Source organism: Pungitius pungitius, chromosome 6 (genome assembly GCF_949316345.1).
Source record: "Pungitius pungitius chromosome 6, fPunPun2.1, whole genome shotgun sequence".
In the NCBI taxonomy this organism is placed as follows: domain Eukaryota; kingdom Metazoa; phylum Chordata; class Actinopteri; order Perciformes; family Gasterosteidae; genus Pungitius; species Pungitius pungitius.
The window spans coordinates 21154199-21177975 of record NC_084905.1 but is presented as its reverse complement, the minus strand read 5'-3'; the positions used below and the strand labels follow the sequence as shown (position 1 = coordinate 21177975).

The window sequence follows — 23777 nt, the reverse complement described above, 5'->3', positions numbered from 1 at the left end:
TTGCTTAAACTCACTCAGATCCCCTGTGGGCACATTTTGATTTATGACCCAAGTGTCATCGCTCTTGGCCTTTTTTTCTTCTTTTTCTGTTGTGTTTTATCTTATCATATGTTATAGAGAGAATACAGCGATGCCTACAGGCATGACTCTTATCAGAGTTCAGAGCAGATAATATAAAAAAAAAACATAAAAATGAAAATAAAGCAACACGTTAAGGTGGTAAATAATGGGGATGTCTTGGAAAATACAGGTTGAACGTTTAAAGAATTTAAAACACACTCAAGCGTATGTTAAAGAATAGCACACATTATGAGAACTTGGGCTTGTTTTGCAGGATATGGTGAGGTCTTGTTTTGGTCTAAAGATTATGAGTAACAGTGGCAGAGGGCACTTGAGTGCGCACCTGCACCATCGCACGCCAAAGGCGGTTAAACGAGGAAAGTGACTCATGGCGAAAGGTCTCAAAAAACACAACGCTGGAGAAATAGGGGCCAAATAAATAAAGCCATTTCAAAATCCGGAGGAGGAGGAGGAGGAGGAGGAGGAGGAGCAGCGGTTTGGGAGTTTCAGTGTCCGTGCGTTTTTACGCATGAAAATACGCATTGAATCAAATAGTTTAAAAAAAACAGAGAAGAGCGCAGACATTTGGGGGAAAAGAAGACTAATTAATCTCACCTGTTTGCGTGCAACAGTGCTGTTGGTTCCCTGGATTTAAATCATATTGCGCTGGTCTCTCCGTGAGAGGGACTTCTTCGACTTTCTCATCCAAGTCCACGCGGATCGCTTAGAAACCTTCTCTCCGCTTCTCCGCGAGATCAAAACACAACAAAATCAACAGAAAAGGTCCGATTTGTTTCCTCCCCGGCGGTAAATGATCCGGATGCTTTTCTCTGCGTCTGAGACCCCGTGTGGCTCCACACTGACTGGCTGCCTGACTGCATCCAGCTCCCTCGCGGCTGCGCTCCGTTAAAGCCCCGCCCCTTTCTCCGCAGACCGCGTGACGCGCACAGGTGCTGCGCGGAGCTCAGGTGAGACACGCAGACCCAGAGAAGCTGGAGGTGGTAAAAAACCTTATTTTTCTCTTTCTTCCATTGATTTCTTCTTTATATCTACACGGCCAAATCCCTACCTGATAGAAAACGACTTGTTTTGGGTGGAGATTGATCCACCAGAGGAATGACCTGAAGGCCCATCGGACCTGCAGAGAGTCTCAATCCAGCCATTTTGTGTTTGAATTCACAGGCGCTTTCGGTTCCGCCAGACGCTGAATCACCGATGGAGCCATTAACTGAACGAGAATAAGAAGCACAGCGCCTTTGATTTCTCACATCAGCGTTGCATTAACATTTGGACTCCTGACCTCACAGCTCGTTAGTGTTTCATCTTATCAGTGTTTTGGGAGAGAATATATAGAGACACATATTCTTAGTCTACATGACCTGAAGAAAGCTGCTTGATACGTTTGTTGATGTTGTCCAATGTCAAGGTTCTTTTTGATCATGTGAGAAGACGTTACGTAATACGGTGGCAAATTTAGACTCAAAATCAGTCCAAACCAGCTGAAGCGAGAAGTTGTGCCGTTCTAATTTAAAAGCATCATTATAACAACATTGCACTGCTGCCTTGAAGTATTAATGAGGCATATTTTACCATCACAACTGCAGAAATGTTGCAAATGAAAGTAGAAGGAAGGTCTTTGTTTCTTGTGCGTCACGTCAAAGCGGCTCGCTCAGCCGTGAATAACGAGCTCGGTTTCAAAGGCCTCGGCGACCGTGAGCGTCTCATGGAGCCCAACACCCCTTTGTCCCGTGAACCCTGAGAGCACACGCAGAGGTACTAGGTGGAAACTTTGTCTCCTCTTCCTCCTCCTGACGATGGAAAGAGTCCTTGTTCCACTCTCGGTGATTTCCCAGAGGACAGCGCTGCTCACCGGAGAGCCTTAAAGTGTCAAAGTGCATCATCAGCCGGCACCGTTGAGCTGGAATCTTAATCCACAGAGACGTAAGATCTGAGAAACAAAGGCAGAAGGCAGAATTTGAATTTGTGAAACTGGTGCTCATAGAAGATGTTTAAAGGAAAAGTTGGATTAGTTTAGTTCCGCAGAAAGAAGCAGCTAAAATAGCTGAATGTTCCTAATTAACACACTGCAGTGTAAGAACAATCCTTTATGCTTATGTGTCGGATTCATTGTTCCCTTCAGGGTCCCAAAGTTCAAACCAATTATGAAGTTTAAGCTCAGAAATCCAACGGTTTCCTGCTCCGAAGACACGTACCAAACAAACAAAGAGTAATGAAGAGACAGCAGGAGAGTCGGAGTGCTGGAGGACAGGTGTCGGGCCCTGGGGGACATTGTCTCATCACCGAACCCGTGCCTCACCTCCACCTGCTCACTTATTGAGTCACATCTGGATGAGGGCATCGTCTAAATATCGTGATGTGTAATTACCGTGTTCTCATGGGTGCTGATCGCGTGAAGCTCCACCTCCTCCACCTCCTCCACCTTCTTGCCGCTGAGCCGACGCTCCTCCTTCGCTCTTTGTAGTCTGTGCTGTTCGCCTCGGGCCCCTTCTGCCGCAGTCCTGGGTGTGTCTAACGGGGTGCGTGTGTGTGTTTGTGTGTGTGTGTGTGTGTGTGTGTGTACGTACACACACCCGAGGGGTGCGTTCGTGTGGTGGTAAACTACATCTTGGATCCGGGCCTCTTGCCCGGGAGGAGGAGGAGGAGGAGGAGGAGGAGGAGGAGGTCGGCCGTGTGGTGAAACTCACGCTGTCGGCATGCGGGAAGCGGCGAGTATGACACGCGCTGCAGGAATGAACTGCATCAACACCTGCAGCACTGCGGCCCGTTTCACTTCCTGTCCAGGTCCAGGTCCAGGCAGGAGGAGGGAGAGGTCAATGGGGGGAGGCTGTTATGGGACATGAATGTTGCTGTAGAATTATTTTTAGTGCAAAACCCTGCTGCTAAAGAACCAAAACCAGGAAGCCTGAAACCAGAAGACTAAAGTCTTCGTTTAGGGTCATTTAGGATTTGACCCGTCACAGCAGCAGGAATCTGACCCCTGATGGCGCCATCTGCAGGTACTAAAAGTGTGATGTATTATTGGATGTGATTAATGATGCAGTGAGGCGGGTCAATGCAAAACCTCTGGTTGATGCTTTTGTTGATGTCTGCAGGGAATCTCAGACTCAAACACACCGACACGCACATCCCTTCTTCCGTCTTCTTCTGCCCGAGTTTCTGATCAAGTCACTCCTGATGAAAAAGGAAATCAACAGATTGAAATCTCCTTCTTCACAGGAAATGGTGTCTGCAGCAGACGGAGGAGGAACCCGAGGAGTGTGAAGACCATCGGAGGAGGTGCAGATGTGATAAGAGGAGCTCAGATCCCATCGTCCGTTCGAAAGGATTCATATTCACGTCCAGCTCACAGGGCTTTGATGAGGTCACTTCATCACAGCTCTTAACGCGTGCTGCGAGTATTAAACCGAGGCTCAACGTGACGGAGAAGTGTGGCGAGTTAGAAACATCTCGCCGCGTTGTCTCTCTGAGCAGAGCAGATCGTGTGGATTAGCAGTTGGAACTCCCTGTTTCTGTAGAGTGATCAAACACACGGGTTTGTCTTTCATGTCGAGATGTTTATAGGAAGCCTTTTAGAGCTCTGAAACTCTCCGTCCTGCTTGTTTATCCGTGGAAGCTTTTACTAAAATAAACCACAGTCAAGTGGCAGTGAAACCTCAGTATGCTTGTATAAATACTCTTATATATATATAATACTGTATATACGGTGTATTTATTCTACACTTATTTCAATTCCAAAAGTGATCTGCTGTAGGAGTTACTCTCAGAGTAAGTTTCATCAATAATACATGTTTAAGGGGCATTGCAGTATTATCTGTTGTGACATTTCCCAGCACTGTTTAGTTGATCCGAAAGGACACCTGCAGTTACAACAAATCGCCACAGGTGGCACTAAAAACAACAAAACTGACATATGTGTGATTGAGGGCTTTAAAAGTTAATCAGTCGTGTCTTTGGTTTGAAATCAAATGCATTTTGTTTTTAAATAACACGAAATGTTTTGCAGATCTTGCTCACACAACGATGCTGTTTGTTGATTCTGGGAGCAGCATCATGTGATCTCACTTCCTGCCTTCGGCTGGTCGTTGTTCAAAGTCTGCGACTCGACAAAAGACACCAAAGTCAACTTCAGCACACATCCTTCCATTCAAAGACTGAGGTCGTCATCCAGGGCACTCTTCGTAACGAGGGACCTGTCCTGTCAGAGGCCAGGACGGAGGACCAGGTGTTGCCCAGGGGAGGAACATCTGTAAAGGTGGGGGCCGGCCTTCTTCTCGCTGGATGTCACTGCTCGGGTCAAAAGGTCCTGTGAGTGAGCTGGAGGACGACGCCACTGTGGAGACTTTACAAGAACTCCAACAGCTGCATTGTGCACAAGGCGTCTGAGGGTCTTGTTTTTTTTTTTAGGGAGCCCTGTGGGGATCAGCGTAGTAAACCCTGCTGGATTTATCAAAGCATGAATGGTTTTTATCTGACAAAAAGCTTTTAAGTTTGTTAGACGATAAAATGCTGAGTGAGATGTTGCCTTCACGTGATTTATTAAAAATGAGATCAGCGGGGTCGGAGGTCAGGCCTCAAAAGACTAATCCAGCTCTCAGAGCCCAAGTGACGTGGATGTGAAGGAATCTTCTCAGGTGAATGATGAAGCACCAGAGGAGCCTCCGGAAAACAGCTGCTGTGGCTTCGTCACCGGAGGAGAGAGTCCACCTCTCCTCCTCCTCAGACATCAAAATACAAGAGTTATGATAGTTTGGTGTCATTCGTCGCTGTCTCTCACGGTTCGACGAGAATCCTTCTTCTAAATGACGGGAAATCAACATGAGAGCGAGATGATGATCTCCACTAATGTGCACCTCACAATCCACAGTTTGTTGTTTGCGTTTCAACATCAGCTCCATGAGTAAAGGGTTAGTTTGGTGTGGTAGAACTTAAACGGGTCTACGGAAGGTCGTCAAACCAGATCCCCATCCTTTGCTAAGCCTCCTGTGGCTGAACAGGAACAAATCTGTGGAGCAAAGCCTGGCAGCAGAAGACTAGATGCTGATAGAATTGTTCTAATGCCAGAGGCTTTGGAAAATATGCAAGAATCTCCTAAAATCAAAGGACGGACTTTTGTCTCTTCTGCATTTTGCTTGCGTTCATCAACTGGTCCCACTAGAGGGCGCCGTCGCATCACAACACCTGAGACCAGTTACTCAAAACGGGGAGTTAGTTCATTGAAGGTCATTTACTTTTTTTTCCTCGATGGTTGAGCCTTTCCCAGCATGCACCTCATCAGAATAACACCTAGGAGGTGTTTTCCAGCCCCGAGCTCTGGCTCAGCTCTGAGATTCACACCCCGATGTTCTTATTTGTTGGTGGTTTCCAGCCTTTGATCCAGCTGACCTTTGGAGGACTGCGAGCTGCAGAGAACATGCAAACAGCGCAGAGATCAGGATTTGTCCCCCTTTTTTTTTAACCCCTTAGCCTCTGGGACTTAATCCCCTGTGGCTGGACTTTTATTTTGCACAATCCAGATGTGCTGCTCACCTGGATCACAAAGTGTTCTCTCCCCTGAAGCAGATTGGTTTGTTAATTCTCAAAAAATCCAGAGAACTACTTCACATATTTGTGAAAGAATTTAATCCCAATTTATTTGCTACAAACATGATTTATTGTGCAGCACCGAGGTTACGAGTCTTGGATGTCATGAGTCACAGCGAGAAGATCACCGTTCAGCTGCTGCTTTTTAACAGATGAATGAAACCAGTCTCCATCTTCTGTGAGTCACTGCACGGTTAGATACGCTATGCCTGAACAAAGGATCCACTGTTAATGTCGGGCCTTTTAAAGAAGCTCTAGATAAAAGAACAAACAAATGCACACTGGGTTTTATTCAGTTTTAATGTGCACAGCGTGATATTGTACAATAAAAGCAAGGAAAGGGAGAAAAAAAAAACATATCTTCTTATAAAAAACATCACATGTTAACGTCCTGGTGAGAAGACGGCAGGAAGAGTGAAGGTGACGGAGTAAAGCTTAGCGTAGTGTCTCAAACCGCCCCCCCCCCCCCCCTCCCTTCATGCTTTGCAGCACCGTGTCCACAGTCAGAAGTGGGCACATTTACTCAAAAGGTTAAACAAAACGAGGATGGAACACACATTTAAAAAAAGGAAACATTCCATCTGACATTTGTCTTCAATCCAAAGCGCCGCCCTGTGAGAACCTCTCACTTCACCAACACTACTGTGGATTGGTGCGCCGGGAGGAGGCCACGCCCACTCAGCACGCACGGGACACGAAAGCCACGGTGGTGCTGACCTCAAAGAGCTTCACGTCACACACACGAGGGGGAGCCTGCTGATGGAGATCTGAGCTGCTGATGGAGATCTGAGCTGCTGATGGAGATCTGAGTTTTGAGGAGCAAGAAGGGAGCAGAGCTGAGATGCAGATGATGTCCATGCTGAGGGGGGGGGGGGGGCGAGGCGAGGCAGGCGCATGCAGGAACGAGGGCAGGTTCAGTGTGTCAGACTGCAGGGAAGCTGGGTGGGAGGGGGGGGGGGGCTTTGGTGGGTCATGGGTGGGTGGGGAGGGGGGGGCAGAGGCTGTGCTGTTCGTCCTGTAAGCTGATTTTGATTCTGCTGAGTCTGATAGAATTTGGCTGTGCTCTCCCCCCCCCCTCCCTCCCTGCCCCCCCTCCCCCCCCCCCAACACACACACACACACAGACTAGAGCAGACAGGGACACCCCGACATCCCCTCTTCACATGAAAGGGAGAAGCTCTCCAGAGGAACAACGGAAGGAATTTGCATCATTTGGCAAAACTGAGGAAACAGAAAAGCTGCTCGCTGTTAAGAGAAAACAAACAACAACAAACAACAACAAACAACAACAACAACCAACAACAACAAACAACAACAACAACCAACAACAACAACCCCGGAGAACAACCCTTTCATTTCCTGTTCCCACCCGAAGAAGAAAAAAAAAGCCGGTGAAATAAGGCGCTGTCAGGTGCCATGTGACCACGCCTCTTCACTTACACACAACCCCCCCCCCCCCCCCCCCCCCCTCCCTCCCCAGCTCTGGAAAAGTCTCACCTCTCATTTTCCCAGAGGTCTATTTTGTTCTTCTTCTTTGACCCTCCGTTAATCAGTGCCCCCCCCCCCAGCCCGACCCCTACTCTTCCTCACCCTACACCCCCTTGGTGGTGCTGATCCGGATGCTGCTGAAGCACTTGCCCATGGCCTCGAACAGCGGGTCGCAGAAGGTGTGCACGCAGATGGAGTAGACGCGGCTGACGCAGTGGATCTCGATCAGGTAGCTCTTGACGCACGGCACCACGGCCCAGATGTGCAGGAAGGACAGGATGGCGAAGAAGACGCCCCAGATGAGCGCCAGGGGGATGCCCACCAGCGCCGTCAGCAGCCGGTAGCACCAGTACTTGGTGACGGTGAAGGTGGTGAAGCTGGCCTTCCACACGCCGTCGAAGCTGTAGGTCCCCGCCGGCTCGGCGATCACGTCCTCGAAGTCCACCTGCGGAGGGGCGGAGAGGAGGGGGGGGTCACGTGACGTCCGCCATCTGGTCGGAGGGCGGAGCCTCGTTCAACCGACCGACTTTTAGATTTCTATCAACTTCATGAACTGAAAGGAAAAACTAACGCTGTCAATCACGTCAGTTTGAGATGGAGGGTGAGGTTCTTTGACAAGATTCACTGGTACGCACACAAACACACACACACACACACAAACACACACACACACACACACACACACACACACAGATGAATAGATGAGATGAAAGTAAACTGTAGAAAGCTGGAGGTCAAAGTGTTCACGGTCTAAACCTCGTGAGTCAGGTCTGAATAACGACCCGCCGGGACGGAAGCTTTTAGCCGCTGTAAACACTCGCTGTGTGAGGCACGTCTTACTGCTGTGTGTGTGTGTGTGTGTGTGTGTGTGTGTGTGTGTGTGTGTGTGTGTAATAAACACGCGCGTGAAGGTGGAACCTTCAGTGTTTGACGTTGCTGTGACTCGGCGTCCCGCCTGGTCGAGCTACTCGGGGGCCGTGGCGCTGAGTCGAGCAGGTCTCAGCCTGCGCCCCCCCCCCCCCCCCCCCTCTCCCCCCCTTACACCAGCTGACCGCTGGTTGAAGAAAAGCACATCACTGTTCACTTTTTCCATCTTAGAGCTCTAACTGATGCACTTGTCTCTTTTCTTGGGACAATCAATCAAATCCAGTTTCTCTTTATTTATGTTGGAGGTATTTCTCATCACCTCAATGGGGAAAAGCTGCAAAAGTGTCCATTTAAATTATTTACTCTCTTCCAGCAAAGTTAGACCAGAAGACTTCTACCACTCTGCGTTAAATGCTACGCTGCTAGCTTAGCTTGTAGCATCTGGCTATTTCCACCCCTTTCTAATCCCCACGTTTGCATCGAGCTATCTAAGACGATAATGTGCAGACTATGAAGCATCTCTTAGGGCTTACTTTCATCCCGTCACTCAAATGAAAGAGTGAACGTGTTATTTCGCAACAATGCTTCTCACATGTGCCACCTCGTTGCCTCAAACAGCAGCTCCCAGGTCCAATTATTTCCCTCCAAGCAGCAACGTAGAGCTTCTCTCACGGCACCAACCGTATAATATAAATCTGCCTGCGACCACAAAACAGTCCATTCAATTTTTCCACAGCTCCGTTTTAAAGTGGACCCACTCGGCTCCGTTTTCCAGGACTTTGATTGCCGAGCGGAACAAACCACACAGCGGGATGGTGGAGAGTTTGACTCCTGCTTGTTGCTTTTTAAAGGTACAACGAGGAGGGGAAAAGCCTCGCTTCGGACCTCAGAGGGTCGCTTACACCACGATGACCCTCTGGAGGAGTCTCGGGGCCCGGTCATGTGACCGGACGGCCAGGCGACCGTTGTGTGGAGCAAATAAGGCCATGTGCTATTTGCAGAGCTCTGTCTTCAGGCTCCTCGCTTCAATAGACAGAGGAGGGCTGCTGGGGGGGGGGGGGGGGGGGGCTAACTGGACTCCTCTGTTGCTTCCAGGGCTTCCGTAAAGTCAGGGGAAAACTTTGGGTTGCGTTCAGGAGCGGTTACAAGGAGCGGCTCTCACTCAGAATAGTTTCCACAAGTGTGCTTTAAGTTCTGAAAACAAGTCCATACATCTCATATTAAAATACGTGCAACAGATTGTAGCTATTTCATGTAAAAAGCGACATGCTAAATCGAATGTTTTAGGAATGGACGATGCACAATATTTGCACAGGGAGAGCGTTCCATTCCTTTCAATCTGACCCGAAGGACCCTTCAAACCTCTGGAAAGCTTCTCCGCTGGGAGCCGTTCTTCTAACAAAAGCAAAGGAAGGAGAGGAGGGACCAGCATGCACGGCGGTAATGGAGGTGGTTTGTAGTGGCCACAGGTGATTGAGGCCAGCTGCAGCTTGTGTTCCTTTTACTTACAGCAGTGCAGTGTGTGTGTGTGTGGGGGGGGGGTTGTTGCTGTAAGGGATTCCCTGCGTGAGCCTTTCATTGGGGGAGCACCAGTACAGTACAATAATGACAACATAGTGCAGCAATAAGATAAAAAGAAAATAAAAGTATAATAAAAAATATGCTATGGGTTAGTACGCTAAAGCTATGGGTTAGTAAGTAAGATGCTCGGCACATGGGGGGGGGGGGGGGGGGGGGGGTTCGGTTGGCAGCAACCTGCAGCCTCACCACTAGATGCAGACAGATCCGTCACGTTCCTGTCTTCGGGTCCATACTTCATACTGGTGAACACTATGGAGAACCTTCGTGTAGGTGGTTCCCAGGTCACAGGGTCAGTTACCCAGATGGGGGGGGGGCAGTGTATTTTAATGTGGCGGCACATGAGATGGAGATGGGGAGCCTGTCTCAGTTTCCCGTGTCCCTGTAATTTGGGATAACTCCAGCAGCGGCCTGTGTGAGTTGATTAGAGAGGGGCGGGACGTTCTATTCTGAGGCTGGAAGGAGAATGTGACTCACTGTCACAATGGAGCACCGCTGCGAGGGAGGGGAAGCGGGAAGTGGTGGACGACGCGGAGGCAAAGTTGCTTTGGTGAATGTGTTCATGTGGCACAACTGGGAGAAGGGTGAACATCTGCCTGTGATTTCACGGACTTTTTTCTCCCCCATGTGTTTGTCATACTTTCAATACACTAAAAACAGTCTTTCCCTTACAAATAAAACAATGTGAAATCACCACATGGGAAAGATTTTACATATTGGCATGTGTGGGTTCCACATTCAGAGGTTCAGTTCAGTTTTAACCTTAACTCCTCATCATTAATTCTCCTTCAGGCGACACATGCATGGTTTCTCATTTAATCAGTACCTGGTCTGTCTTTACTCCGTGACTAGAAATGCTGACGTCACAACAGTCAGACCCTTTTTTTTAAATAAAAGAATCCAACAGTAATCCAATGAAAAATCTCTGTCTTCCAATAAACTGATTCAATAGTTAGACAGGAGTATGAACACGTGGTCATTTGCTGCTCTGACGTAACTGAAGGCATGTGGGGAGGAGGGAGGGAGTGGAATGGAGGAGGCGAGACCGGGAGGGGTGAGGGATATCCCCCGTAGACAGACTACTTCTTGGGGTGTTTCCCTGTTTTAACAAGGCAGAGTTCAGGCATTTCAAAGAGCCGACCCCTCCTGTCCCACGCAGCAGGCCGTTTGAACCCCCCCCCCCCCGTCCCCCCTCATATGAGACAAGCCCCAGCTGCAGAGGAGCGCGGCCGGGCTCAGACTGCTGCTCCTTCGTCAGGTGGCTTCCCCCCCACGCTGAACTCCTCAATAAATAAACCCGCAGTTCCCTCTGTGCGGGGGGGGGGGGGGGGGGTGCGTTCCAAACAACAGGAAATTTGTTGGCTGGATGTGAGGACATTTGAGTTTTCAGTGTGCGCAGGTTTTTACGCGCGTGGGTCGCACGCCGCTGGGCCTCAGTGTGCAAAGTAATCTCCTAATAGGGGAGAGAGCGGTGCTGGAAGCCCGTGCAGTGCGCAGTGGGGGCCGCCGCGCGCCTCCGGTGCGCACAAACGCACAAAAACCCGGAGCTGAGAGCTGCTGCGCTTCTGCGCACTTTTCCCAAAGTTTGTTCAGGTTTTCAGTGATTGTCACGCGGCTCCACTGAGCAGAAGTTCTGCAACAGGTATCGTAGCAAAGTGGATGGTTTCAGTTGACACGAAAATCGACGGCTGCACGTCCCCCCCCCCCTCCCCCTCCTACCCTCCAGGTTCGACTCACCTTGACCACATCGTCGTTAATGCGCTTCGGGTCCCGGTTGACCAGATCGATCTCTTTGGTGTGGACGTCGTCCATGGTCTTCTCGTTGAGACTGTCGTTGTCCATGTCTTTGTTGTTGGGCTTGTAGATGTTCCCCTGCTTTCGGATGAACGGCGAGTGCAGAAACTCCTGAGAAGGATCCGGAGGAGACAGAGGGAGGAAAGGAGTGAAGAGGAGGAGGGAAAGCGTGCGGCGCGCTCGGAGTGGGAGAGAGACTGGAGCTGCGCGTTACCAGCCTGCCCCACAAACAGGGATGGGTTTAAATGAATAGAAGGTGCAGCACCACACCCCTCGATCCAGCCGCCAGGGGTGCTCACCACCCGGAGAGAAAACGCACGTCCCGCACAGTGGCTTTAACATGTGCCCGGGGGGCATGGCGACGGTGTCAACGCGTAAAGGGGCTATTTACAAATGTAAAAGAAGACTTATTAAAACGTATTGTTCAGTGTTTTTGAACAAATCGAAGGTACAAAGATATGTTTTAATACATGGACACTATTAGGTGCCGTACAACAGGTTTCCGTGTCCACAGCTTTACGGTGTGCGTAAAATGGCCAAAACTCCCAACTCTGTCCTCGGTGAATCTTTTAAGCATCATGCTTGTCATTGTTTCAAAGCACGTTCGTGACCCTTGGCTCATATCTTACGCTGGAAGGTGGTTGTGGATTTCCGCCCTATGGCGCTTTTACGCACGGGCGAGTAAACGCGCGCGGCTGGTGCCTAAAGGCGACCCTCGGTTGTTGTGATATTAAAGCATTCTCGCAGGTTAAATCTCACTCCCACGTGCTAATGCGCGATCGATGGTCCCCCACATCCCCCCCAGCGTGTGTGGTAGTGGGAGCCAGGACGAAGATAAGACCGCGCGATAGGAGACAGACCCCCAAACGTCCCCCCATGAATGGAAAGTTCAACAGAGAAATCCATGTCAAAAACTGCTGTGCTGTGCACGAGCGCCATACTGTACCCCCTCGGTGTCGCCGTCCTTCAGTCCTCCTGTCATGCTGTCCTCACGTTTGAGCAGACGAGAAGCCACTGGAGCTGAAGGGGAGGCGCGGAGACGGAATGAGGGACCCGTGCGCTCATCTAACTCCTGCCCTGTTCGCTGAACGTGACCACACTGCTAATGCCACAGTTGCGAGGGGAAACCTCCGTGTTTCCCTCTTCGTCTTCTTCTTCTTCTTCTTCTACTGGTCACCTGTGAGCAGAGACTGCGGTGGACAAACTGTAGAAGTGTTGTAACTGTAAACTGCGGTGGAATAACTTTTCTTGTGGATAGAGCATAACTACACCTTTTGTTCGGGGGAATGTGGGCGTTAATTGGATGTGGCAAGGTGTGGATACCTGCCGTGGCCCGAGGGAGAGCCATTCAAGTAACACAGAGCAAGGAAACATAAAGAGAAACGAATAAAGTCACACATTGACACATGAATCGTGATTTGTGTGACTATTGAAGCCAATACAACAGTCAGTCACCCGTCTGTTTAATGGACGCACAGACCGTGCGCGCGCTCTCGGCTGTTGTGAAGCAGCTGGTCACTCTGGTTTGTTTGCATTCTTTGGATCATCTCACCTTGGACGCACACCAGCTGGCGCGCGCACCTGTTTTCTGGCTGAATGTGAAAGGAGCTTTTAGCCTGTTGGGAAGATCACTTCCGCATCTTTTGGGCTTTCAACGTGCTTTTTCGTGTGAGAGCAACTTGCAAGTTGAGAAACGTGACATTAGAAAAATGAATTGATATTACCTGGGAAGCAATTGTTGAATTGACTATTAAAAGATCCGAAGTTGCTTGTGGTTTCCAACCTTTGAGTCTTTGTGTGGCTTTTCTTTAGAATTCTCTTCTCAACCTGCATAGTGAGCTGCAATGAAGTCAGTTTGCCTTTCTCTCATTCTGTGTTTTTAGCTATTGAATCAATATAAGGTCAATATTTTCATATATATAAATGCTTGTGAATCGATTTGAAACTTGCTCTGGAACCTTCGATACTACAATGTGACTCTGATCATCTCCGGCCTTATGAAGAGACACAGCGTGGTTCTACACCAGCAGGATCGACAATAACGTCCATGATAAGACTATCAAACATGCAAATGAGTGACAGAAGGTCCACAGCTGATTGTGTGTGTGGAGGATGGCGCTCAAAGGGAACGCTCCACTCCAGGACGACCTTTGACACCTTAAAAAACTGATGCCTGCCCTTTAAAATGAGACAAATTCAAGGAAAACATCTACACAAAATGTCCATTTGTGTCTCAATTGCTCACAGGTGTCACCTTAAATAGTGAAGAAAAGTTCCTTCCTCCAAGTTGAATGTTGATTTCGCGATGAATTGAACTAAATGTGCACGTTTTTAAAAAGCAGAAGAGATCAGGGGGATGGAGCCGATTTTAAACATGTTTTACATGCAAATAAATGACAAGGCTGAGAGATGAAACTCTCCAAACGTGACCCAACCCCTCCGTGGAGGAAGGAAACTGTTTGGTAAAGTGACATTTTTAAGACGATACAGTTGAAAAGGGTGGATACTAAACCAAATAGAAGCACCAATGAAGCACCAATGTAACAGAAACCAGAAAGCCCCAAATATCCGAACGTCAGAGAGCACGTTTCAGCATGTGGCCACAGAGAGAGACAAAGAGGGTGTGTGCTGGAGAAGCTCCAGTCAGAACAAAAGACTCTCAGGAAGTCAACATAATACAAGGCATTGATGGCCAAAGGACACTGCAACAGGTAAAACTATGTGTGCAAACCGTGGATTTACGAGGCCTCTCTAGCACTCGGCTGTGAGTCTCAACCAGACTCGTCCCCTGAGATGGAAGAAGAAGAAGAAGGGAAGAGGGAAACTCTTTTATTTCAGGAACACATTTCAGGCAACAGCTCCAAAACGAGTTTAATCCACAAAGCAAAGGCCTCAAAGTCACCATTCTGACAAAAGGAAGGGTTTTACAGACAGATGGATACGTGACACATTAGGATTTATTTGTCCTCCTGGAGAAGCTGGGGTTGATCAGGGCGACGTGTTCGCCACACACACACACACACACACACACACCTGCGTCTTCCACTATTATTGAAACAAAGCCATAAATCCCCAAATTATGGCTCCGCTGAGCGTCGTTCAGGGGCTTTTAAGTTCATTTATTTAGTTTAACTGCACCTTGAATGGTTCATGAACAAGTTCCAATCAACCGCATGTAGCGTTAGCAATGCTAGCAACTAGCGTCTGTAAAAAGGGGCGTGGCCCCATGTATCTCAAACACAGGAGGTGGGTCTGCATTTGAAAATGACAAATCAGTACAAAACCCTCACATTTCCTCGCTTGATTTCGCCTGTTAAATATCAGAATTGTACAGCAAGAGTGACCCGTGCAGGCTTTGTACCCTGAGGTCAAAGGTCGAAGTCCCAGCGCCGTGTGACCCCGTGTGGCTGTGGACGTGTTAAACGCAGCCCTGTGACTGGTCAATGAAACATGTACCGGAGTCTCAGCAGCACGGAGCCTTCAACCAATCACAGCAGGGGGTGTGGAACGCCGTCATCGCCCTCGAGTCCTCAGACGAATGTCCAGAAGAAAGTTAGAAAGACCCCTCGCAAAGTATCGAGCAAGACGAAATGAGCCGATATCAAGGCCAATAAGCTGGAATCCACTCGGCAGGTTAAGGTTTTTATACATACAAACTCTTCTCAATACATTACATCTCTAGCTGAATTCATTGCAATATATACAGTATAGTAAAAAGCAGAAATAGTACATCTCTGATCCAGCCGCTCTCGATAAAATGATCGTTTTTCTTCTTTTGGTCACAAAAAAAAGGATCTTCAGTAAGACTTGTTTGTCTAAAGTGTGTAAGTATGCGTTCTAAGGGTTTACCGTTCTTAATTTAGTCGTTTCTAGTGTTTTAATGTGCATCAACAGAATAATATATTCAAATGTACCTTACACAGGATCAAATTCATGAATCAGTCAATAGAAATAAATGTTGTAATTGTGTGTTTCTGAAACCAAATCTTGTTTGTGAATTTCATCTGTGTTTGATACCATGAGGCAACAAAGCTCCTCAGTGAAGGTTAGAAAAATATGGTTTGGTTTAAATAACGACTTTACAACCGCGACCATCTGCTCGGCTTAATGTTGCTTTTGGTTCCACGCGGGACTCAGCGTGGAGGAACGTCTGGTGTTCGATGGTCTCACGTTCCACGTGGTAAGGGGGGGGGTCGCGGTCCGGTCCCACTCCGCCGAGGGATCAGCACTCGGCGGTCGTGGCCTGGACCGAGGACAGGCTCCTCCCCGTGCTGCGGAAGAGCGGCGTGACCAGCGTGTCCGTCAGACTCCTCCACACCACCTGGAGGGAAGGCAGGAGCATCAAGAAGCTCTGGACCGCCGGCATCACCAACCTGGGGGGACGAGGTCAAAAGGTCACAGAGGAGCTGCTTCCCGTTTTAAGTCGATACATTAAAATAAAACGTAACTTAAAATAATAATACAATGTTTCATAACAACACAAAGCGGGTCTTGTGTCTATTGACCTGTCCACACACGACTAACATGTCCTGTGTGGACCTTCGTGCTTGTTTTACACTGTATTTTAGCGGTTTCTATATATTATATATATTACGTCACGGGCCAAGCTTTTCGGTAAAGGAAGATCCACACTGAAGACTGAAGGGCTGAGCTGTTGCTTTGGATTCATTTGCACATTCATCTTTAACTAAATGTCAAAGCTCTGTATCGCATGGTGACAGTCCAGCAGTGTTGGACCTTCGCTCCCATGATTTACATATAATAAAAGGCTGTGTGGTCCATGGTAGCAGCACCTGTGGGGTCCGCGCTCCGGGAAGAAGAGTCCCCACCACGGTGCAGGCTGATGGGGATCAGACGCTCCGTCTTCTACTGACGAATACCGAAAAAGGCACAAGGTGCCCCCCCCCCCTCCCCTCCCTTCCTCTACCAATGGAGCTCAACATTCCTCCAAACTTTCCATGGAGGGCTGACTTCTGGGCATAAAGTGTTGTTTCATCAAGTACTGAACGGACTATTTGGGTTGCAGGCACCTGGTTAAACGAACTATGACATCACTGCCCAAATAAAAGTATGAAAACAACGCGAGTTTTTGACGTCATACTATAAAAATAACTTCTGACAATGTTTGCCCTTAAAGAGCCAAATTATGCTGGCATGGGGAAGAAATGTTTTAAGTGACGTCATCAGACTGAAGATTGTTGAATTACTATAATCATCTTTGTATTAAAATGATGATGTTTACAGCTTTATTTTCATATTTTTCAATCACTCTGATGTTTTTTGGAACTTTTATTGTTCATCAAGAGAATTTCATGTCACGGCATCCCTTTAGTACGACATCTGTGTGCATAATAATCATTTTGTTATGACCAACATTTGGCACGGTGCCAAGTGCGCGCGGCTAAACCCAAACGCACCGGTACAGAGACCTGCGGGACAAGGGGGGAGGGGGGGGGGGCATCTCCCTACCAGATGTGGATGCAGCTGAGCACCGCGAAGACCAGTCCGAGGATGAAAGCCACGGGCACGGCCAGCAGCGTGCTGAGCACGCGGTAAATTAGGAATTTGACCAGCTCGAACGCGGCGTGGCTCCCGATCCACACCTTGTCGAAGCTGTGCGCGGACACGGGCTCCGCGATGACGTCATCGAACCCGACCTGTCGGTGGTTGAACGGTTAGATAAAATGAAAGGTGACAACCACACATCGCCTCGCCGCGCAGCTCCGGGTTGTAGTTTCACTTTTCACAGCAGCGCGTTTACCTTCAGGTGCGCGTTCATGTCGTGCGGATCTCGGTCCGGTTCCGCCGCCGCGTGCGCGCTTCTTTCCTTCTTTGACATGATCGGCTCTATCGATCTGTTGAACTCGTCCTCGTCCATGATTATACTGGTGCCCGACGTTTCCTTCTCCAGACCCATGTTGCGTGCGCGCGGCTCAGGCGGTGCGCTGCTCGCTGTGCGCGAGACTGGAGCGCCACCCCGCCCCCCCCCACCCCCCCGTATGGAAAGCAGCGCAGCGGGGACGCAACAAGGCTTCGAGTCACATCCTCGGGCTCCGCGGTGCTGTCATGCGCCATGGCCCCCCAGGAGCCACCGGGGCCCAAAACCCAGAACCTCATGTGACCAAGCGTGACGAGTGCTCTACAGCCTGCGGGGGGGGGGGGGGGGGGGGGGGGGGGGTCATCAGATACCAAGGGTGAAGATGTCCATGTCACAAACGTGTTGTTGTGTTTCCTTGAAGGTGTATATGTTTGTGATGTATCTTATGGAGTTAGTTTACGTAAACAAAACATTTGAAGTGCTTCCTGAACAGAAATGACACCACTTGGTTGCTGCTTCCTTGTCTGCCCAAAACGTCACTTTCCCTAATTCATCAAATACAATGAGCTAATTCATCCACATTTCAATCAGTTTGCCCTCAAATCCAGTATAAGGTGTTTGTGCCAAATCGGAGACAATTCCCTGCAGGCGGTCCATCAAGTGGACACGGAAAGGAATGATCTCCCAGAGGACATTTGTGTGCAACCCTCGGGTCCACCTGCGTCCCGCTTGTTGATGCGGCAGGTCCGGCCGGCGTCCTATTGGCGAGCGGCCTGTAAAACCGCAGCCTCTTTTGTTTCCGGGCGTCCCGGCCCCTGGACGCAACATGCAGGGACACACAGACAGACAAAGAGGACAAAACGAAGGTCAGGACGGCGAGTGACAGCGAAGCAGAAACGCCGACCCCCTGGATCAGAGCTCGGCCACACAAAAGCCCTCCTGGATTAACGCACACAGGCGTGTTCTGACAGACCAGCATTCAGCCGGGGGGAGACGGCCTGGAAGGCCCTAGGGGGGGGGGGACAGCGTGGACACCAGAGCGCAGCAGGGGAAGGTGTTGCCTTTGGTTGGTGTGATGGACGCCCTTTGCTCGCTCAACTCGAGGCCTTATTTCGGGGTTGTGAGCCACGTCACCTAGAAAACAAGGTTCCTTGCTCCTCTTCAAATGAATAAATGACGACGGTTCTGCAGCCTCGACCACTTTAAGAGCCAACAGCATTAACCCCACCCGTCCCTGCCAGGAGCTCCAGCAGCTCGGAGGTCTTTGCGTTCACTTCCTGTGGAGGAACCTGAAAGCAAAGTGTTGGACGAGCTGAACCAAAACCACCTTTGAAACCGATTTGCATGAGCCACAGAGAGCGAGGCGAACACACACCATCTCTGTTCTTCATCACAACCATCCATTGTCTCACTGTACCTCTGTCAGGGAGGGGTCCACTAAGTCGGTGCTTCCTCAGAGCCGCTGCGCTGTCGCGTCCCACTCAACGTGCTGAGGAACGTCCTCCTCAGCCTGTGTGATGCTACTTAAACGACCCTCCCCCCCCCCCGGTGCTGATCTGAGACCAGGGAGGATTCTACCTCCTGGAGCTCAAGGACCTGCGGTTTTCAAGCCACAAGTCTGATGAATTGTGGTTTAGGTTTAAGATGCGTGACTTCTCTATTAAAGATTCATTTGGGTCTCAGGAGGCTTTTATTGTCAAGAACCAGGAATCCTGACAGAAATAGTAATAGTTCATAACTGTGTTCATTGTTAAGAGAACAAATTGTATTTGTTTGCAGGCTCGATCCGGCAGGTTAATTATCCAATGAAATCACCGGCCACATTCCAGGAGATCCCAGGATATCCCAGGACATTCCAGGACATCCGGGCCAGCGGAACGTTTCCTCCGACTTCACAGGGAACCGATGCGTGTATTTGTTTCCAGGGGGAACAATGAAATCAGCTCACACGCAGCGACTTCCTGTCCCACCCGACGGGACGCACGTCACCTGAAGCACATCGTTCAGCGCCTTCGCCTTAAAGCGAACGCGCAGACGACCACGACGCGTCCGTTGACTTTCACAACTCAGAAAGGTTCAGACGGCCTAAAAAACCTCCAAAATCGGTTCAAACGAGACACAGTTTCTCCCCGTCCTCAATTCTGAGGCCTGTTTCAAAGCCTCCTGCCTCCAAGAGAGGTAACTTTCAACATCCAATCTGACTGAATATGCAGAACAATCCCCACAGATTGAGACCATGAACTCATGTTCGAAATGTTGGCTCATTGATGTTTTTAAGTCATATCTTAATTTAAACATACCTAAATATAAGTGAATGGACACAGCTCAGTAGTTAAAGTACACACAGACCCAGAAATAGCAGCAGTATTTATAGCGTACCTGCTCTGGCTTCAGGTGGATGGAGAGACGAGAGCAGGTCGGCTTTGCCTCGACAGGCCCCTTCATCCCGAGGCCCCCGACTCTCACGTCTGTTCCACGCGCTGGAAAGAAATTCAGCCCCTGGAACCATTTTCCAGAAACGCCTCAGCTGGTCTGTGAGCTCGGTCGGTTCCACCTGTCGCTCTGCTCTGGGGTTGAGGGTCTGAGGACCGATGATCCTAAATGTTCTGACTGATCAGCTGTTAGATATTTGTGTTCAAATGTTGGAAACAACGCGTGTTGTCAAAGCAATTGGTGTCCGCTTCATGACATCATCGCTGGCATTTTATTGCATCCCCCAACCAGGAAATGTGCTCTTCATGTTACCTTCTTACTGATGGTGTGTTCATAGAGAAGGGGGGGGAGGGGGGGGGGGCTTCCTTCTAAGAAAAGGACTGCGAGTCTTTGGACGTGCTCGAACAAACCTTTAAGTGTTCCCCTTGAACCGTGCGCCAAAAACTGTCGAGATGCCGAAGTTGAGTGTTTCGTCGAGGTGTCGTTGTTGTTGCTTCCTGACACTCTGCTGCGGATGTGGATCAGTGCTTTGTGTGCAGCGTGAATGAAACCATCCACCAAACGGCACCATTGAAAAGTCAGCATTTCTGAGCTTTGATCTCGCTGGGAACCGCCGTCGCCCCGGCGACCCTTCAAATGGTGCTTTGTGAGGCCGCTCCTCTGGCGTCGCCACGCGTCATAACGAGCGAAATGGAAAAAAAAGGCCTGTTTGCACCTGCAACTTCTTTTCCTTCTCTGCTGAAGTATAAACAGTCAGAGCCCCCCCCCCCCCCTCCCCCTTCGGGGGACAATCACCACTCACGTCTTTAGCTGCACAGTTTATTTACGCTCATATTTAACCCCAAAGTCAATGAAAAGATCACAACGAGGTCGCCGCATCCCCCCCCCCCTGTAATCTTTGGGAAACACCCTGTGGTCTGAGACAGACTCCTCGCTCGGTGCCAAGTGGAGGTCGGTTCTTCTCACGGAGGGCGGCCGAAGAATCGCTCTCTTTAGGTTGAGGAGTGCAGATGTTTTTTTTCTCCCTCCCAGGTTGGAGGTGATTTCGGGATCGGGTGAAGGATGACGGCGCTGGAAGGTATGCACAGCAGCTGTTGGGTCATGCACAGTGCCACGCTGCCGCCATGTTTCCAGCCTCGAGTCAGCCGGGGGGGGGGGGGGTGGGGGGGGCAACAAAAAACACGGTTTTGGCAGTTTTTCAAAAAAGGAAAGGTAAAGGTAAAAGTAAAAGGTTTGTACTACTTTGTCATTTCAAGGGTTTGACTGTAATAGAGATGTTAGAGATGTATAAAAGCAGACACATTGTGTGCTTTTCCCCTTTCTGAAAGTGTCGGGTAAACCTGAAACTGATCAGCTTGTGTGAGGATTCGTCCTTTAAATCAGTGGTTCTCAACTGGTCTGGCTGAGCGACCCAAATCGGGGAACATTCTCAGCATCTCAAATTTATTCAAAATAAAGCTGAATTTTATATTTCATATTCAGGATGTTTAATAAAAACGACAAAATATTTTGAGACAAAATTGAATAAATAAGACGGCAAAAATATTAGGTCAAACATTTTTTTTATGTCAAAAAATAAAACGAAATTAAAGCTGCAAGCAGCGATGAACGGGCCTTCGCCTATTCTCGCACGTCGGGGTGGGGCGGCGGTCGGCCGGGCTCGCGGGTCAAAAAAGACTAAAGAGACTAAACAAATCATTCTCGGGGCTGCCATTCAAACCCGAATCTGCGGCCTCGCGAACGGAATCCACCGACGCCGGGCTGTTGCCCCGCTGCAAAAGACCTGCAGAGTAATCATTAAGGGTCTCGGGCACGATGACCACGATAACAAAAAGATGCATTCCTGTAAAATAAAGGTAGAGTCTGAAGCGCAAGAATCACAGCAAACGCTCGTCTCGTTCTCCAGTTTGCGTCCGTATAATTGAATCAACACACGTACAGTTTACATCCAGTGCATTTTTCTTGTCCTGTATATCTTATAGACGCAGTCTCAATCAAGGTTAATTCACACCTTGGTTTAGTCGAGGTAGAAGGACGACAGCTAACCCCACCTCTTTTGCTCCATCAAGATATGTTAACTTTTTAACCAAACCCGCTGGATGACGAAGTGGCTGTCTTCCTGAAGAGAGCTTTGCTGAATGAAATAATTAAGAATACATTGACTAAGATACACTCTTCCTCCAGGGCTTAATATATCGGTAAGTTCAGTTTGAATCAGTTAAGCCATGTAGAAACTTTGCATTGACCCAAGTCATTAAAATTAAAAAAGTTCCAAGCCATCCAGGCCTATATGTCGTCAAGACAATTGAGTAGTTGTCCAACAGAGTTATCCTTTTTTGTTTAAAGATAAAAACCATAGCTGTTATTACTGCCTAATATAGTTCCAATTGACCAACTACATGAGACATTTCCACACCATATTGACCGTGCAATCTCTTCTTCAAACTCCGTTTGAAAGAAGACCACTGGCTGAAAAACAAAAAATAAAAGAAATGGGACCGGACCAGCCACAAATTAACATCAGACAGCAGGTGAAAGACAAGGAAGCGTCGTACACTAGAGGCTTTTCGCGGACATGGTACACTAGGAAGCCGTGGCTAACCGGCTGTGGAGTAACTAACTCGCTGTTTTGCTTCCCTTGTTTGCTTTTTAAAACCGCAGCGACCGATCGAGTCTGGTGTGAAAACGGTGTTCAGGACATGAAACATTTCATCTCATCAGCTACTCCAAGCACTCACCATCTCATCTGCTCCTCCAAGCACTCAGCATCTTATCTGCTCCTCCAAGCACTCAGCATCTCCTCTGCTCCTCCAGGCACTCAGCATCTCCTCTGCTCCTCCAGAGATGCTGTTGTGTCCCTGGAGGAGCAGAGGAGATGCTGTTGTGTCCCTGGAGGTGCAGAGGAGATGCTGTTGTGTCCCTGGAGGAGCAGAGGAGATGCTGTTGTGTCTCTGGAGGAGTTTTATGTTTTTTTTGTGTGTCTGTCTTAGAGGTGGTTTGCTGTACGATTTATGTGAACACTGGAGACAATGTAAATAATTTTTATTGACTTGCTCACCATTACAATTGGTAATGCACAGTCTTCTTCATCTAGTGGTTACTCCATGTAATAACAGCGACTATTTGCCTCTTTGTGTATATTGAATATTGACGCAAATTACAGCAATTATAAGTTCACCTTGTATGACTTGGTTTCCTAATATGATGTGTATGACTTGGTATGACCTTGTCTTTGAAAGAACAATATTTGAAATCTACAAGGACATTCTAAATTCATAATAATTACATTAGATGCTATTTGTTTTTAAGTCGTTACTTTGGTGTTAATGTAATAAATAAACGGCAGAAATCTCCCTCAGCCCCCCCTACTTTTTCCATCACCAGCCGCCACTGCTTAACAGTAACCCGTAATATCACAAAACGTGTTTGCATCTCCACCCGTATGTTGCTTCCCAACGGAGCCACCAGCTCACTGTGATTACGCAATACAAAATGGCGGAGAGTGCGATCTTTGGGGACTATATTTTGCAGCATTGTTCAATAAACACAATTGAAGTCACATCAGGAGTCTAATTAATTAAGAAAGGGCGATGTACAAAGTGCAAAACATGAATAGCGGTTACTTTGAACAGAAATACATTACGTTAGAGCTGGCAAACGCCAGGTCACTCACGTCTCCCCCTCCAGCTCCACACATACGGCAGCTGTGCCCAGCAGCCGTATGTGGCTGAAACGAGTGTGACACAGCTGCTCTAAGTGTACAGTTATTTAAAAACCTCAGCAAGGAGAGTTACCTGAATCATTTTGTCCGTTAGATCAGCCGGACACGCGTTTAAAAAAAGAAGTAACAAAAAAAAAAGTATGATTTCGTCGGGACTCGATCTCACGACCATAGGATCGGGGGGCGGTCTCTTACCAGGAGAGCTAAACCCTCTGATGGCTTTGAGAATTCGAAAACTCACTGAAATAGGATTGGTCACTCTCCGCCAAAAATTCAGGTAATATTCACACTAAAAAAATTATAACTGCCTTCCTGTTTGTTTTAGAGAAAATTCCTCAGAGACTTTTTTAAGTCTCCCTTTAATACATTTGGTAAAAAATCAGCGGACTTGTCGGTCAAACAGGGTGCGGGCGGGGC

At 48.6% G+C, this 23777-nt stretch overlaps 3 protein-coding genes across 3 annotated transcripts in view; all 3 read right to left on the bottom strand.

The window, feature by feature from the left end:
• Positions 1-928, bottom strand: part of met (MET proto-oncogene, receptor tyrosine kinase) — a 35833-nt gene extending 34905 nt beyond the window's left edge. Inside the window, exon 1 of the mRNA XM_037451430.2 lies at positions 676-928. The gene's annotated coding sequence lies outside the window, so the exon portion shown is untranslated. The remainder of the gene's footprint in view (positions 1-675) is intronic.
• Positions 929-5942: 5014 nt separating this feature from the next.
• cav1 (caveolin 1) lies at positions 5943-12644 on the bottom strand. The gene is made up of 3 exons (XM_037452401.2): positions 12335-12644; positions 11332-11499; positions 5943-7594 (listed from the first exon to the last, which is right to left on the bottom strand). The coding sequence occupies exons 1-3, from the start codon at positions 12368-12370 to the stop codon at positions 7253-7255; spliced, it is 546 nt and encodes a 181-aa protein (XP_037308298.1). The 5' UTR covers positions 12371-12644; the 3' UTR covers positions 5943-7252.
• Positions 12645-14203: 1559 nt separating this feature from the next.
• On the bottom strand, positions 14204-17327 carry cav2 (caveolin 2). The gene is made up of 3 exons (XM_037452643.2): positions 17150-17327; positions 16858-17045; positions 14204-15761 (listed from the first exon to the last, which is right to left on the bottom strand). Exons 1-3 carry the CDS (start codon positions 17303-17305, stop codon positions 15611-15613), a joined length of 495 nt encoding a protein of 164 aa, XP_037308540.1. The 5' UTR covers positions 17306-17327; the 3' UTR covers positions 14204-15610.
• Positions 17328-23777: the final 6450 nt, after the last annotated feature.

What these genes read in the sequence shown, in the direction of transcription:
- cav1 (XM_037452401.2), bottom strand. Translation starts at nt 12,370, where the DNA reads ATGACAGGAGGACTGAAGGACGGCGACACCGAGGGG. An exon ending in AGGACGGCGACACCGAGGGG is followed by an intron (nt 11,500 to 12,334) that starts GTACAGTATGGC and finishes GATCCTTCTCAG; the next exon opens with GAGTTTCTGCACTCGCCGTT. An exon ending in TTAACGACGATGTGGTCAAG is followed by an intron (nt 7,595 to 11,331) that starts GTGAGTCGAACC and finishes GCCCCTCCGCAG; the next exon opens with GTGGACTTCGAGGACGTGAT.
- cav2 (XM_037452643.2), bottom strand. Translation starts at nt 17,305, where the DNA reads ATGGGTCTGGAGAAGGAAACGTCGGGCACCAGTATAATCATGGACGAG. An exon ending in ACATGAACGCGCACCTGAAG is followed by an intron (nt 17,046 to 17,149) that starts GTAAACGCGCTG and finishes AACCACCGACAG; the next exon opens with GTCGGGTTCGATGACGTCAT. An exon ending in CTCAGCTGCATCCACATCTG is followed by an intron (nt 15,762 to 16,857) that starts GTAGGGAGATGC and finishes TCGTCCCCCCAG; the next exon opens with GTTGGTGATGCCGGCGGTCC.